The sequence below is a fragment of the Filicampus tigris genome, chromosome 4 (assembly GCF_054856515.1).
Source record: "Filicampus tigris isolate MCC_2025a chromosome 4, RoL_Ftig_1.0, whole genome shotgun sequence".
In the NCBI taxonomy this organism is placed as follows: Eukaryota; Metazoa; Chordata; class Actinopteri; order Syngnathiformes; family Syngnathidae; genus Filicampus; species Filicampus tigris.
The window spans coordinates 14,141,268-14,157,431 of NC_141220.1; the positions used below are offsets into that span (position 1 = coordinate 14,141,268).

At 44.0% G+C, this 16,164-nt stretch overlaps 2 protein-coding genes across 10 annotated transcripts in view; both read left to right on the forward strand.

Moving 5' to 3' along the window:
• kif21a (kinesin family member 21A) overlaps positions 1–4,781 on the forward strand; it is a 43,277-nt gene extending 38,496 nt beyond the window's left edge. For 7 of the 8 annotated variants that reach the window (XM_086028227.1, XM_086028226.1, XM_086028225.1 and 4 more), the window contains 5 exons: positions 15–179; positions 269–386; positions 1,662–1,832; positions 2,124–2,323; positions 3,122–4,781. In XM_086028227.1, the coding sequence (XP_085884353.1) occupies positions 15–179; positions 269–386; positions 1,662–1,832; positions 2,124–2,323; positions 3,122–3,218 (751 nt within the window). In that variant the 3' untranslated portion in view covers positions 3,219–4,781. The remainder of the gene's footprint in view (positions 1–14; positions 180–268; positions 387–1,661; positions 1,833–2,123; positions 2,324–3,121) is intronic. The other variant, XM_086028229.1, reaches the window with a different exon arrangement.
• Positions 4,782–10,419: 5,638 nt separating this feature from the next.
• Positions 10,420–16,164, forward strand: part of LOC147148573 (copine-8-like) — a 59,958-nt gene continuing 54,213 nt past the window's right edge. For both annotated transcript variants that reach the window (XM_086027125.1, XM_086027126.1), the window contains exon 1: positions 10,420–10,701. In XM_086027125.1, the coding sequence (XP_085883251.1) occupies positions 10,625–10,701 (77 nt within the window). In that variant the 5' untranslated portion in view covers positions 10,420–10,624. The remainder of the gene's footprint in view (positions 10,702–16,164) is intronic.

The window sequence follows — 16,164 nt, forward strand, 5'->3', positions numbered from 1 at the left end:
CTTTGTATCTGCAGCTCCTCCGGTCAGGTTAATGTTGGCGACGTCTGTGCGTCCAGCACCAGCCGGACGGTCACCATCCCGGCAGGTGAGAACCTGATCAACCAGATTGCACTGAACCCCAGCGGGACGGTCCTATACGCCGCGGCCGGAAACTCGGTCAGGGTGTGGGATCTACGAAGGTGAGGTTCCCAACTCCTGATCCTTTGTTTGGATCTCTATACTGTGTAAGAATGCACAATATACTGACCACGATCAGTTATTTTTGTAGGTTTGCATCTACTGGGAAACTCACCGGCCACCAGGGACCTGTTATGTGTTTGACTGTGGACCATTCGGGGAGCAACCAGGACTTGGTGATCACTGGCTCCAAAGACCACTATGTCAAGGTGTGTTATTCCAGTAGACCAAGGATGTGCAGCACTTTAACAAACACTGTATAGTACTATAATGTGTGTTCAATGTTGCCCACTCGGCATCCATTGCAACCTGGTCATCCTGGAAGGGGGGATCCCCCCATCTGTGGTCCCTTCTCAAGGTTTCTCACTATTCCCCAGATGGGTTTTTTAGAGTTTTTCCTTGCCGTCCTGGGGCTTAAGATCAGGGGATGTCGTGTATATGATCTAGTGCATATGTGAAGCCCTTTGAGACTTTCCTGTGATTAAGGGCTATATAAATAAATTTGACTTGACTTGACATGTGCAATTTAAATGCTGAAGGGGCCACAATTGTTCATCAGTGCTACTTGGTGGCCCACACGGGATCACGCACATCCTAACCAGATGTATTACAAAAACGCTGTTTTAGATATAGACAAAGTATGCGTAAAATATGTGCTCTTAATATATTTTAATTTTCATGATACATTTTTATGCATGTATTAACGATCCACTATCCTAACCCAACAACAAAAAGTTTGAAGCAAACAACAAAATAATAAATAATTTTTTTGAAATGCGAAGTGCTCTCTTGCATAAAATTACCATTCAAACATTAATTGCAAGATCTGATTTTGTACATTCTTTCCACAAAAATCATCTCACTCAAAATAAATTTAAAAAATAATATTGATGTACCTGGCTGGCGACCAGTTCGGGGTGTAGTCTGCCTTCGCCCATTGACGGCTGGGATAGGCTCCAGCAACTCCCCGCGACCCTATATAGGATAAGCGGTTTGGAAGATGACATGACATGACATATTGATGTACTGTTTTTCCTGCATATAATTATAAATCCGAATGTCTACTCACGTTGTAGTATAGGGCAGTATAAGACCCAGTGTAAGCGCAACTAAGACATGTCATCTAGTGGTGATTGGTGATATTACAACTTAAAAATGAGGTCAACCCCTGCATATTCGCAGTTCGGCACCCACAGATTCGCATATTCACATATTTTTTTTATTTTGTTTTTGCCGGTATTTTTTCTAATTGGTTTTTTTTTGCGATTCTTTTTTTTTTTTTTTTTTTCGTCACCCTTTTTGCGTGGAAAAACTATATTGAATATTTTAAGTTGTCTCCTAATCAGGACCACCTGTTGCCTATCTCTGCAGTAGACTAACATGTAAAAAAAAAAAAAGATAGTTTAGTCACTCAAATCATATCCGTCCCTTACTTTGGAAGATTCTATATTGGTTCTGCATGTGTGTTAATGTTGTGTGTGTAGCTCTTTGACGTGACTGAAGGCTCCCTGGGAAGCATCGGCCCAACGCACAACTTTGAGCCCCCGCACTATGACGGGATCGAATCTCTGATAATCCAGGGTGGCTTCTTCTTTAGCGGCTCCCGCGACAACGGCATCAAGAAGTGGGACTTGGACCGCAAGGACTTGCTGCAGGTGCTGCTTGCGTAACGGCCATTAGAACCTCACGTGATTGCTCGACAATTTTGGTGGCGCCCATGCTCGGGTTTTACAGACCCTTTATTTCCGCCGAATCTGCATTAACTCTTATAGAGACATTGTCTTTAACAATGATTATCCCTCTAGTATTCTTTCTGGGTTACTCCACAATATTGTGTTATTCTTGTGTTTCTTCATTTCAGTAATTATTTTTGTTTTGAACTCCATTTAATCCAGTTCTTTTGGGCCTCCTTTTATAATCAATTGCTTAAACCTTTGTCCCATCAGCAAGTGCCGAACGCCCACCGCGACTGGGTGTGCGCCCTGGGGGTGATCCCCGGCTCTCCGGCCCTCCTGAGTGGCTGTCGAGGAGGGGTGCTCAAACTGTGGCACACAGACACTCTGGCTGGCCTGGGCGAGCTCAAGGGTCACGACAGCCCCATCAACGGCATCGCCACAAACGCCAGCCACTTGTTCACCGCCTCTGAGTGAGTTCACGTATTCATTAGGGCCCGACAGATACAGATTTTTCTGATGCTGATTCCCAGAGCTGGGCATTTTACTAAAAATTGAGCGTCCGTCTGCAGCGTGGGTACCCTTCCGTCATTCGCCTTTTTTTCCGGGTGGAAAAAAATAGTACCCGTCTATAGGCTGGTCCGCCTCTAATTTTAAACGGCCGTCCACGAGCACCTCACCCCAGACCCCTACCCCGCTGAACGAGAATTGAACAGAAATAGTGACTCACTGCGCTTTGGAAGCCTGTTCACAGCCTGGTTCCCCACTCAAATCTGTCCGCCAAGCAACAACTCGCTATTTTCCTCTCCGCGGCCATCAAAGCCTCACCGCCACAAATATACTAATGACGGACTGCAGACGAATGGCAGACTAAATAAAGGGGTTTCCCTCTATGCTTAATCCGTCGTCTCTTAAAAAACATTCCCATAATTCGTCAACCGTCAGCAAAACGGGCGTCCATCAGTGACGGATAGACAGACCGGTCTGTTACATAGACGGAATGCCCAGCTCTGCTGATTTCTATATTAGGCAGAATTCCAATAACAGATTGATGGGCCAATGAATTAAAAATTATATATAACGTCTTAATTGGTCCCTTTAACTTTACAGTAAAGGAAATAATTGGCTAAACTTGACCAATCTTTTTTTTTTTGGGGGGGGGGGGTGCTATTCTTGTTGGGGTGGGGGAGTTGTTTGGAGAAGGTCTGTGCCTTTGATGTTTCAAATGAAATCTCCATTTTGATTTAGTTTTGGTTATTTTTGCCTCTCAGCGATCGGACAGTGAAGATCTGGCGTGCACGCAGCGGCGGACTGGACGGCACTTTCGAGGCGGTTGACAATTCAGCAGACGAGGTGGCGAGTAACTGAATGCATTTTCAGCACCTTCTGATGGACACTGTTATGATCTGCCCTTTGATTCCCCTGATGCTTATCTCTATGCCAATACTAAGCCTGAACACACGCATACGGCCACTAAGTGATAACTACTCATCAAGGTTGCTTTAAGTGCATTTTCCAAATATTAGCTATTATTAGCTATTGCTCTTAGCACTGTAGTAGTTCAACATGGCCGCCGCTCATGCCCTGAAGTCTTGGATGGAAGGTGTCGGGTTGCTAGCCGGTCTAAACAACCCAGCCACACGCTTCCTCTTGCTGGATGTCCTCAAGTCAACGCTTGTAGAAGTCTCTTCACGTGAGCCAAAAAACTACAAGTCCCTTTAACTCTTCTTTTAAGCTTCATTACCTACATACTATCGGTACATGTTTTTTTGTTAATTAAGTGTTCAAATGTGACAAATGATGCTGGATGTGTCATATTTATGTAATGTAGACCAGGCTTGATTGTGTACTGTGTGGGCTTCATTGTTGCCACGCAATGCAATTGGTCTTCAATTCTTAGCACCTGAGTCTTAAAAGTGAGCTTTCTTTTCCCTGGATGAAGCGCATTTACACTATATATCCTCTAAATAGGCTGCATAACATTGACGTCGTCTGCACTCCATACACACGTTGACCTGCTCAGTACTCTGTGTCTGTGTCCACGCTCGCAACACAACGTATGTTGACATGGGCCATGCCCGCCTCGTGTGTTGATGTGATTTTATTCTTACTGCAACGATTATCACATGGTCCGTGCTCACTCCACGAATGTCGTTCCACAGTCACCACATATAGGTCGACATGGTCGGTACTCATGCGACATGGGCCATGCGCATTTCATGTACAAGTGTTATTGACATAGCCCAGGCTCACTACATGTTGATATGGTCTGTTCTCACTTTGTGTATGTTGATGTACAGTAGTCCACTCTCCCGACATATTGATATGGTCCGCGCGCTCTTCTTGTCTGTGATCACCACCCTTGTGTGGACATGATTCGTGATCATAAGTACACAGCATGGTCCGTGCTCATTACACCGACAGTAAACAGAAACACTTACTTGACGTACAGGGTATGGATGTTGTCTACACTCACTTGATGCACATTTACCACATGTTCACGCTTATGTTGTCGCCTTGGTCACTTTTATCAGAGGACTTCTTTTCGCACACTACGGGTGAGGCCCACTCGTTAGCATAACAAAGCGCTATTTATGTACCGGTAATTTCATTTCACAGACCTTTTTGTAGAGGCGAGGCCTTCAGATTTCATGAATGTTTCGGTGATGACGACGCTAACACAACTGAATGTTTTCTTTTGGGACCACCGATAGGAACGCTTCCTGACTTGATTTCATGAATTCATGCTTAGATTATTTTTGTTGTTAGCAGTTTGGTTCAGTCCCTGTTCAGCATAATTCCGGACCTTCCCTCTCCTTTTGGAATTGTAGAAGCCATCTTCCAAATGGCCGTCCCTGTAGCTATTCTAATGTCAGATGATGCCCGGTGAGAATAAACGCCATCTGTCAAAAAAAACAAAACATCCCTGGTGCTTTCAATTTTGCACAAAACACAGTTGTTTTTCCCCATCAAATTTTATTTTTATGTTTTCAAACTACTTGTGTAAAAATATTTATGAGAACAAACTGCGAAGTATTCCTGCTTTCTATAGAACACATTCTTCAAAACCAGGGTCCTCTTCGAATTCTCGCAAAAATATATCTAACGCATATGATAGGAAAGGAAATTTCCTACCCTCCTGACCAACCTTTACGATAGGAAAGGAAAGGTGTGGTAACCACTTATAACCACAGAAATAAGTTAATGGTTAATACATTTATTAACACCTTTCTATAATTTATTAGAGAATGGGCTGAGTCCCAAATCGAAAAACATCAGAGATCGTTTCACTAAAACAATCTGTATCTTTTTCATGTTGTTATTCCGCTAATATTTTGCACGTGAAGTCCGCAAGCGAGACACTGAGTCGGCAGTATTCCCCGTCGTGCAATGTCGTAAGTTAGGAAAAGTGCAGTTGAATTCATTTGAAATAATGCTGTCCTTTCCTATGTTGGAAAGGAAGCATCTTTTCATCCCTCCTGAATCTGATGACGCCATCCAACAAAGGTGCCATGAAGGGTTGGCAGATGTCACTTTTGGAAGAAGGGTAAGCGGTTTGGATAATGGATTGATGGACTTTCGGAAGAGGCCCCATGACTGAGCAATGGGATATGACTATGAAATAATTACCAAACACAGCCACCAGATGGCAGCAGTGGCAAAGTAAACAAAATGGCACTAGTGGAAGTGCAGGGTCTCAGTAAATAAACAGTATGAGGTCCCCTCTTGGTGGAAGTGTGATGACGCCCAAGTCCACTCTTGGATAGGTACAAGAGTGCACCCAAGTTGATCGTGGACTACACTCTGTGCATGTACGTACGACGACATGGTGTGTTTGCCACTCCTGTTGTATGGTAACAGGCACTGTATGTTGTCTTGACATGATCTCACAGACCATGTCAACAGACATGCAGTAGTATTTCTGTATATTATGGCCCATGCTCGGTTGACATCATCTGTACACGCTACATGTATGTTGACATGGTTCCTGCTCACTACATAGACAGTGGATATAAAAAGGCCACACACTTCTTTTCAAATGCTAGTTTTTGTGATATAAAAACAAAAAGAGGTAACAATAAGTTGAAAAATTTATCTCCCATTAATATGCATTATAAACTGTGCAACTCCACTGTAAAAAAAAACAAAAAAAAAAAAAAAAAAACATCTTTTTGAGAGGGTAAGTAAAAAATAAACAACTGAGCTAATGAAGCACAAGTTTGCACACTCTGCTAACTGGGGGTGTGGCTGTGTTAACCAGTCACATTCAAACTTGTTAAATGCGAGTAAGCACAAAACTGACATCACAGTAGCCTGTTACCCCCCAGTAACATTAAACTGTTCTCGTAGGCTTTTCCTAACATTTTTGTAGTCACGTCTTATAGCTCAAGCAGCGAGCTTCTATAGCATCAGAAGGATCTCATTATTTTATTTAACCAGCAAAGGTCCCATTGAATTACAACAACTCTTCTCACAAGGAATCTTAACAAAGACAAGGCGGCAGAAAATTGCAGAATAAACAAAAAGACACAATAAGGCCACACGCTACACAACTGACACACTCCACACAGTACAGCAGAGCGGTTGACGTTATACAGGCAAGCTAATACAAACAGACAGATTAAAAAAAAAAGGCATCAGTTAAAAATAGTTCCATTGTTCCTTCAGGGTTGATTTTCAAATGTCTTTAAAAGTACTGTGTATTATTGATAATATTCTTACATCACATCATGGTCCATGCTCAGTCAGTCTCTACAAGTAGCCGATCATTGCAAACTTTCAGTCCAACTTGCCGTGATGTTTCCACAAAGCCTCCCGGGCGGCAGCACGTTGATGCTTATCAAAGCGTGGGCGTCCATTCATCCTCATTTAAAAACAGCTGCAGCAGCACGCGGATCTTTTTGCAGCATTGCACATGTGGGAGGAGATGCCGACTCAGCGCAACTTTTCATCATGAACACCCTTTGAACGCGGGGCACGGGGATTCTCATTATCGACACATATACTATGCTAAGCTAAAGCTGCTTTATTGTTTTCATGTTATATTCTGATTAATTTATTTTATCTGATCCTCAATGAGAAAATGACATATTATTCCGCACTTGTCCAGCTGACATTCATGCTAAAGTGGTTTTCTTACTTTCTGTTTGATGATAAAGTGGAGTCATTGATTGACTCACATTGTTTAGTCTTCAAGGTCTGATACAGATGTGCTTGTGTCTTGACAGGATCATGTGTACGTGTCGTCTGCAACGGGCTGCAATTAATTACATGCGAGACTTTTCACGCTCTTCACCTGTCAGCTTCGTTCCTGCCAACTCAGCAGATATTTTCAATTTATGTATAGGAGCCTTTTTGGGTTGGGGGGTAAAGAGTGGGCGTGAGATTTTTAGAGGTTTTGTCTGTCTTTGATAAGCCGCATGTTAGTTCTCCGATGTAGATCAAACTTTAACTTGGTCAAAAATGAATTTGGAGTAAACCTTGTCGATTTATTTTGTCCCTGCTGTAGGAAAAGGTTTGCGACAAACCAAATGTCATATTAACGGTCTTAATGACTGCTTTCAAGATCTGGCAGCTCTTAGTCAATATGACCAATGATGAGAAGATGGGTTTTTTGCTTGAAAATAGGGGCGGAGCCGGAACGTGGCTAATGGAAAAATCAGGGTGGGCCTGAGTATGAGTCCTGTCCCGACACATTGTATATTCAAATAAAATGAATAATCTGAAGTTCAGATCTTCCTTAGACAACCACATTTATGCCATTCTTAATATTCAATAAAATAAGCACAACGAAACACAAATTCAAAAATAATTTAATCATAACTTTGCAAAAATTTAAAAGTATGAATGAATCTCACTGGGTGGGCCTGTGCACACCCAGACCCACCCATGGCTCCGCCCCTGCCTAAATCTGGCCACCGCTACAAAAGATAAAGCTCTGATACAAACCACATGGTCTCACATGTCATATTAATGCTCTTGATGAGCACATTCTAAATCGGCCCTTATTCAGTCAACATGACATTGTGAGATGAAGCAATGACGAAAAAAACATGTATTTGCTTGAAAATGTTCAGGTTGCCCACAATAGATCAAACTTTGGGACAAACCACATGGTCCTATAAACGTTCTTGAGAACTCTCTCGATCTGCCATTTTTGAGTCAATATGACCCTTATGAGATGAAGCAATAATGAAAAAAAAGTGTTTTTGCTCGGGTGGGAACATTGTACTTTTGCTGAAGTGTGACCTCCATGTTGACCAGCACTGACAGATGTCCAGTGTTTGTCTCTCAGCTTCACGCTGGGCTTGCTAATTAGCTTTGTCTTGCCCAGGCAGCTATCTTTATAGATCATGTGGAGAGAGCTTCACCGCCATCTTTGTTTTGGTCACACTAGGAAGCATGACCCAAAGTGAGTTGCTATTTCCGCTTGCGGTGAAGAAAGAAACCTCCAGTCGGCCGGGAAAGACTTCTCCGAGAGATGTTAGCATGCATGCTAACAGTGTTTAGCATGTCTTGACGCCCGCCTGGCATTTTGCTCCGGGCGTGTCCGAGGTGGTCAAGGTGGTCCCCGATGGCGAACCATCTGCCGAGTCACAGCTGGGCTGGGCCACCTTTGTGCGACTTTGACGCGACTTTCTTTTCCAAGGTACGGCTTTTTCATGGGCTTTTTTTTGTGGTGGTGTGAAGATACACAGGAAGTGATATCACATGTAAATTGTGCGCACCATCACTCATTGTCAAATTTAGTTTAGAGTGCTTACTTTATTTTTACACTTGCATAGCAGTCAATTACATGCAGATGCTTTAATCCACAAACACTTGAAATGAAAATCTTGAAAACCTCGGCCCCTCTCGTCTGCTCTCTCGGGCCCTCTCCATCTATCCCCTTCGCTTTCTCTCTCCTCACCTTTCTCTCTCTCACCTCCCTGTCCCCTCCCTCTGCGCCTCCCTCTCTCTCACCTTGTCTCTTTCTCCCTCTCCCACCTTCTCTCTCTGATCCCCTTCTCACTTCTTTCTCTCTCCTCCCTCTGCCTCACTCACCCCCTTATCTCTCTCACCATCTCTCATGCCCACCTTCTCTCCCTGACCTCTCCCCCTCTCGCTCCTTCTCAATTTATTTATTTACCCCCTACTCACATTCTCTGCCTCTCTCTTTCACTCTCTCTTTCTCTCTCCCCCACTGACCGTCCTTCCTTATCTCTGTCCCTTTCCCCTCTCCTTTCTCACTCTCTCTGCCTCACTCACTCCCTCCCCCCCTCTCTCTCTCCCTAGCTCCATCTCTTACTGTCTCTCTTTCATCTCTCTCTCTCACTCACTTTTTCCTTCCTGCCTCTCTCACTCTCCCCCCTCTCATCATATCTCTGCCTTTGCTTCAAACATCTCTCTCTCTCTCTCTCTCTCTCTCACCTTCTCTCTCTCTGTCTCTCACGTTCTCTTACCTCTCACCTCTCTCACATTCTCTCATCTTCCCTCTCTGTCCCATCCCTCTGTGCATCCCCCTCTCTCATATGGTCTCTCACCTCTCTCACATTCTCTCATCTTCTCTCTCTCTGTTCCCTCCCTCTGTGCTTTCCCCTTGCTCTCCCGCCTTCTCGCTCTCTTTGATTTCCCTTCTCACCTTCTTTCTCTCTCTACCTCCCTCTCTCTCTCCCCCTCTCTCTGCCTCCCTCCCTCCCTTATCTCTGTCACACTCTCTCATCCACATCTTATCTCCCTCACCTCTCCCCCTCTCGCTCTCTCACACCTTCTTTCTTTACCCGCTCTCACTCTCTGCCTCTCTCTCATTCACGCTCTCTCTCTCTCTCTCTCTCTCTCTCACCTTATCTCCCTCTCTCCCCCACTAACCGTCTCTCTCTTGGGGATCCTCACCTTCCTTTTCTCTCTCCCTTTCCCTTTCCCTCTCTCCTCTCCTCTCTCTCTCTGCCTCACTCCCTCCCTCTCTCTCTCTCTAGGTCCATCTCTCTCACTTTTTCCATCTCCCTCTTTCTCTCTCGTCATGTCTTTGCCTTTGCTTCAGACCTCTTTCTCTCTCGGTTTCTCCCCTCTCTCACTGTCTCTTACCTCTCTCGCTTTCTCCTCTCACGCATAATATTTCCCCCCTCTCACTCTCTCACAATGCCTCTCCCTTTTCTCCATCTCTCCATCTCTCCCTCTCTCTCTTCATCCCCTCACTTTCCCTTTCTTTCTCCCTTTCCTCTCTCTCCCATTCTTTATATCTCTCTCTCCCTTTCCCCTCTCTCACATTCTCTCTCTCTCTCCCCCTCTCACCATTTGTCTGCCTTTTCTTCAGCCCCCTCTCTCTCACACACATTCTCTCTCTCACGTTCTCTCTCTCTCTCACCATGCCTCTCTCTCACTCTCTCGCTTGCTCTCACAGCCCTCTCCACCTCCCTTGCTCCCCCTCTCTCTCATTCTCTCTATGAGTGCTATAGAACAGCTATGAATGTACTGTAATTATTACACACAGTTGCTTTAATCCACAGCCAATTGAAACCCGCCCCTCCTTCATTCTCTATCTCCACCCCCTTCTCTCTCTCGCTCTCTCTCTCAGTGTTGTCACACACTCCCAGATTTTTTCCCGCGCTCTGAAGCATCCACACGTCGGCGCTCGGGCGGGAGCAGCGGACGGAGGAGCCTCCTCCTTCCTCCTCCTCAGTCCCACCACTTCCACAACCCCACGGCACGACCACCGCCATCACCATCCTCATCATCGTCCAGCTCGCTCCTGTCCCTCTCATGCCCGCCACTGAGGCTTTTCTGCAGATTGGAGCATGGCGTGCATCGGGGACGCAGACCCCTTCACCGCGGCCATCCCCGCCACCAAAGTTGAACTCACCGTGTCGTGCAGGTACGGAACATGCATCGTTGCTCTTGCGTGTGCATATGCTTGCATGTGATGCTTCATTTTGGAGAAGCTATCGTATGTGTGCGCTAACACATGCGGAGATGTTTCACACTAGTGCCAATACTGTGTTTTGTTTATAATTATTATTATTATTATACTTTGCTTCCTTGAATTAATAGTTTAATTGATTCCGTGACCGAGCTCGTAATTAAATTTTCCCCATTAAAACCACAAAAAACATTTATTTGGGTTACACCTTCATTTTTTGTATGAAACCTAGTAAAAGAGAATTGGTGTGTGTAATGGCGTATCCCTATTTGTTGAATGTGTACCTTTTAAGGGGTGTGGCAAATTGAGTCAGTCAGGTTGGCCGGTTAGTCTGCGAGGTTAGTTCAAGCGTCCGGGTGTGAGTTGTGGTCTATTGCCGCTTTTAGTGTTTGACGGATTGTTTCGTTGAATAAACAGTTGGAAGTGCATCAGCGGCTGTCTTTCCGTGCCCGCACGTGAGGACATTAGAGTACGTTCGCAACTCCAAAGTTTTTTCACTTCATTGTAGTTAAAGCTCACTCGTAACTCCGCTTTTCATTCACAACAAATATTTACAAAATGAAGGCTCATAACGCAAAAAAAACGTAGATTGGGGGCACTCGTAAGCCAAGGTACCACTGAATCTGCATTATTGTATTAAAGGTGGAAATATTTTTGCATTTATCTGCAGAGGTTGTGTACCTAATGGAGTGTCCAAATATCAAATGCATGTTGATATATGACAGGTATCCTCCTTATTGTTTCTGATATTGAATATGATGTCATCTTGTATTGCAGTATTATTGTGTTAGTAATTAGTTGTGTACAGCAATGTGTCCTACTGAGAGCTGTTTCTAGTATTTTGACCCTGTGGCTTAATTAGCTCAACAAAATACTACAGACAGCTCTCGGCATGATTGAATCAAAAGTCGGCATACTGTATTAAAGGCAGAATTCTGGAGGTTTTTTTGTATTAGATCCGATAAGATGGTGTTCCTAATGAAGTGTCCAGTTAGTTTACATGGTGCAAGACAACTACTATATATCCCCGATTGATGCTGAACATGTATCTATTTCCCCCTTCCTGCTAATAATAGAGTGGCCGCCCCTCTGTGACAGAGTCTGTGCCCCAGTTTATTCACCGGGTTCACTTAAGAAAAATAAAGTCCTCCTATTGGGGGGAAAAAAAAGGGAGTATTGGTACAGATCTCTGTTGCTTGCCAATACAGCGACAACTCAACGGTCTCCATGAATTAAAAGATGTCGCAGTTGAGGAAATTGTCAACTTGGCCACTAGGGGGAGCAATTAAACTCAAAATTAAAAGTATGCTCTATTGCCATATAGTCCTATTTTTGGTTAATATCAGCATCAAGCATAGTAGAAATCGTTGTATTGGCCAGTCTAGTGTAAATCTCATTGATAATTCAGAGATCGGTCAACGGGATCAAGATTTATCAGCAACTGTTTCACATGAGTTACACATGACCAAACAATTTGTGACAGCTTTGTTGGCTTGCTTGATTAACGCCAGCAGACAAGAGTCACCTTCAGTTTTTATCTCACTAGCATCAGGAAATTTCCCAGGGATGCCTATCATGTGTAGACACACAAAAAAGTCTCGAAGCCATGCCTGAAAAGACACCGGAATTTTGCCGTTTTGGTTTGAAGCGGCCGTTTTAGGGAAATTTGACCATTTACAAGGGAACTCATACAAGATATTTTGTGTTATTGTTACCAAATTTGTACTAAATAATGACAGAGTTATGATTATACAATATGAAGCCTTTGAGTTTTTGTCTTTTTTAGTTTCAAGAGTGCACCCCAGGTTTTTTTGTAAAATTCACCACCCAAAGCCAGTTTCACTGCGCAAGATGAAATTTGGTAGGCATGTCTATCATGAGTAGACAGACATAAAAATATCAAGAGTAGTGCACCTCAGAACCTTTGTCAATATTCAGGCCACACTACAAACTCACGTGGCAACATGGGATTTATTAGGCATGTCTAGGTAGACCCACAAAAAAGTCTCAAGAAGCCATTTCTGAAAAGACAGAAGAAGTCTGGTCATTTTCCAGGCATCCTTCAAAGACAAACTTGCCCTAGGTAGTTTGCCAGATTGCTACCAAATTTGAAGCACGAATACTAGACAGCATTTCAGTTTTTGTCATTGCCTGCGGGTGGAGCAGGGTGGTGAAATTTAATGATTCACCATTGGTTCAAGTGGGCACCCCAGAATTTTTGTAAATCTCAGCCTCCGAAACCAGTTTAATTTCACAGCATTTGGTTTGCATGTCTATCATGAGTATAGCTACAAAAAAGTCTGAATAATGACCATGACCAAAAGGGCGCAGGATGTCTGCCATTTTGGTTTGAAGTAACCATTTTAGGTTCAACAAGGCACCCAATAACTTTTGTAAAAATCCAGCCCCTGAAGCTTATTTCACTTAGCAACATGAGATTTGGCAGACATGTCTACCATATGTAGACCCCAAAAAAGTCCCAACAGGCCATGCCCGAAAGACACAGAAAGTCTGCCGTTTTGGGTATAAGCAGCCATTTTAGAGAAGTAGTAGTGGACCCTGGAATGTTTGCACAACGTCAGCCCCTTAAGACAGTTTCACTTAGCAACATAAAATGTGGTTGGCATTTCTATCATGACTAGACCCACAAAAAAGTCTCAAGAAGCCATGAAAAGACACAGGAGGTCTGCCGTATTTGGTTTGAATCTGCCATATTTTCCATTTCCAGGGGTGCTTTAAAGACGAACTGCTCTTTGAAACGCACAATTCCTACTTAAGTGAGATGAGGCCTCTCTGGCGAGAGTCACAGACGCCCCCTGCTGACAGAAAAGACATTTCATCCCGATGCCCCACCTAAAATCCTTCCCACCCTTCTGCATGTGCTGGTATAGGCGGTGTGATATTCTCACTTTGCTGTGGTGCGTAATGCCTGGAAGATTGTGCTGCCATAGGCTTCACATCGACATCGGAGCGGAAGGACTGACATACGCACACACACAAGCACACTTTTGAGTGACTGCGTGTTGCGAGCAGACGGCATCGAACGACCACGCAGATGTTGGGAAAGTCAGAGCGTCAAAGATCACACGACTGCCGCCTGTCTCAGGGTCCGAGCGCATTGTGGAGTTGGAGGCGCGTGATATTTAGGGCCCACAGAAGGCGACGCGGAAGCATTGACGTGTTGAGATGTGGCGCCATTGAAGACTCCCTGCTGACCCGCTGCGAGGCGGGTCGATGTGTCAGCGCCAATGTTTCACTTTCCTCGCCTAGGTGACGAAAGTACAGCAACGAAGAAGAACCTTTAATGGATGGAATCAATATGCTCTACTGTATTGGCGTTTTCTTTTTTTTTTCACACCCAAAGTATGAGGAACATCTATTGGACAATTCTTGTCCATTATTAGTCCTTGCATCAAAGTACGAACAGTACTTTAGAGAGAGCATTTGTGTCTTTTGCACATGCAAAACTGTCTCTTTTACAGTCAGTGTAAAAATGGGCTTTATGTCCTAAAGACTTTCACACAGAGATCACACAAAGATCAAATTCTAACATTCAAGCCATAACAGATTTTTTTCTACAGAACCAACCAAAGCCCATGTGGCTTCATTTATTTATTTATTTATTTATTTATTTATTTATTTATTTATTTATGTATGTATTTGTTTATTTATTTAGCTTTTGTCTTAGTCAGTGTACAATTGGTTTTAAGATTCAAGGCCTTTCACACATCCATCCCTCAAAATTGCTTCATACATAACTGTACAAAAACGGCAGCTTTTACAGGCAGTGGTAAATTGGGTCAAAGAGATAGTGCCTATTACACAGACATCCTGCAAAAGTGCCACTTCACAGCATGTCATATTTTGCCTTTTTCATGCAGAACCCAGCAAAGCCACGTGAGAAAAAGGGAACACTAGGTGAAAAAATGCCTCTAAAATTGAGTAAAAGACTTCACACAAAGATGTTGCAAGATGGCAGAATCTTCTGTAATTTCACACAGAGCCCAGCAAAGCAATCCTGCCATCAGAAGCAGTGTAAACGTATCCTGAGACTGAAGCCTGTCACACAGAGAGCCCACACAACACCTAACACTCTTTTCACACAGAACCCAGCAAAGGCGGGAAATTTCCTTATCTTTGCGCATGTTTGTACTGCAAGACAGTAAATGACATAGGCGCCAATGTCTGGTGTGATTCATCAAATACTTGATTGCTTTCAACACAACAGGCTGGCGTCAAGTGTCGTTACGGCTTTGTTAGTCCCTCCAAAAGGTGGAAAATTGCCGTCATAATTTAGTGTTGTGTGCAGTTCATACAGAGCAAGCACATGGAAAAGGCGGCAAAACGCTGACTGTAACAGGCTAGCTAATAGGGTCTTAAAAATCTTTGGACCAAATGGCACCCTTGTGGTCATTCAAGTCAAAATGAGGTAGTTGTTTTCCAATCCGACCTACTTTCCCGCCGCACTTGTATCCCGCACGGTGCCGTGTTCTCCGTCATAAAAGATGGAACTCCAAATTAACTTGAGCAACTTTTGGACCGCCTCCAAGTCTTCTTCTTTTTCTTCTTCTTAAATCTTTCTGTCTTACACTGTGAAAATGAAGCTGCGTTTCGGCTGGCATCCTTTTGTACTTAGGTGGACTTTAACTGTCATTTACAGCAGTTAGTGTTACAGTAGAGTGACGAGCGGTCGCTCCACGGGGTTGTGTGCCTCCCTGTTTATGTTCTGGGGATTTATGTTACTTATTAGTTCCGCTCAGTCTGCCTCGGATCTTGCGTTATAGGGAGATGGCGTCGTTCCAGGCAGTCGGCATCTCACTAGATTCTAGCATGTGGTAGCTCCACAATGTTGTGTTCCTCCATGTTTATGTTCCAAGGAGTTACACAACTTACAAGTGACATCGATTGTGCCTCGAATCGTAGGTTGAACGGAGACGGCATATTTTACGATCATTTCGGTAGAATCTGAAAGGTGGTTGCTCCACAGTGTTTGGCGCGTCCATGTTGGATGCAGTAGATGCCTCTCCCCCGATTTGCAGTTGAGTCTTTTAATAGGTCGCCATTGTTATGTGTGTATTTGGACATGTCTCCAAAACTTCATCTAGAAAAGTATTATTTCAATTCGCACTTATTTTCCAAGCATACATGTCTGTTCTCATCTGGCTTAACGTCAGAAGCGGCTTTTAAGCGGCGGGCGGCCATGTTGCAGCGAGCACGTGACCGATCGCTGGTGGGAGTTCAAATGTAATTGAAATGTAATTTCGGTGTCGGGAGGGAACTTTGTCGTAAATGTTTGATGAGCGCAGAGCCACTCGGCCGGGGCCTCCCGCCCTGGGACACCAGTAATTTTTTTTTTCTTTTTTCCGCAGCCTATCAACAGACTTTGGGTGGACACGCACACACACACACTTGTATATG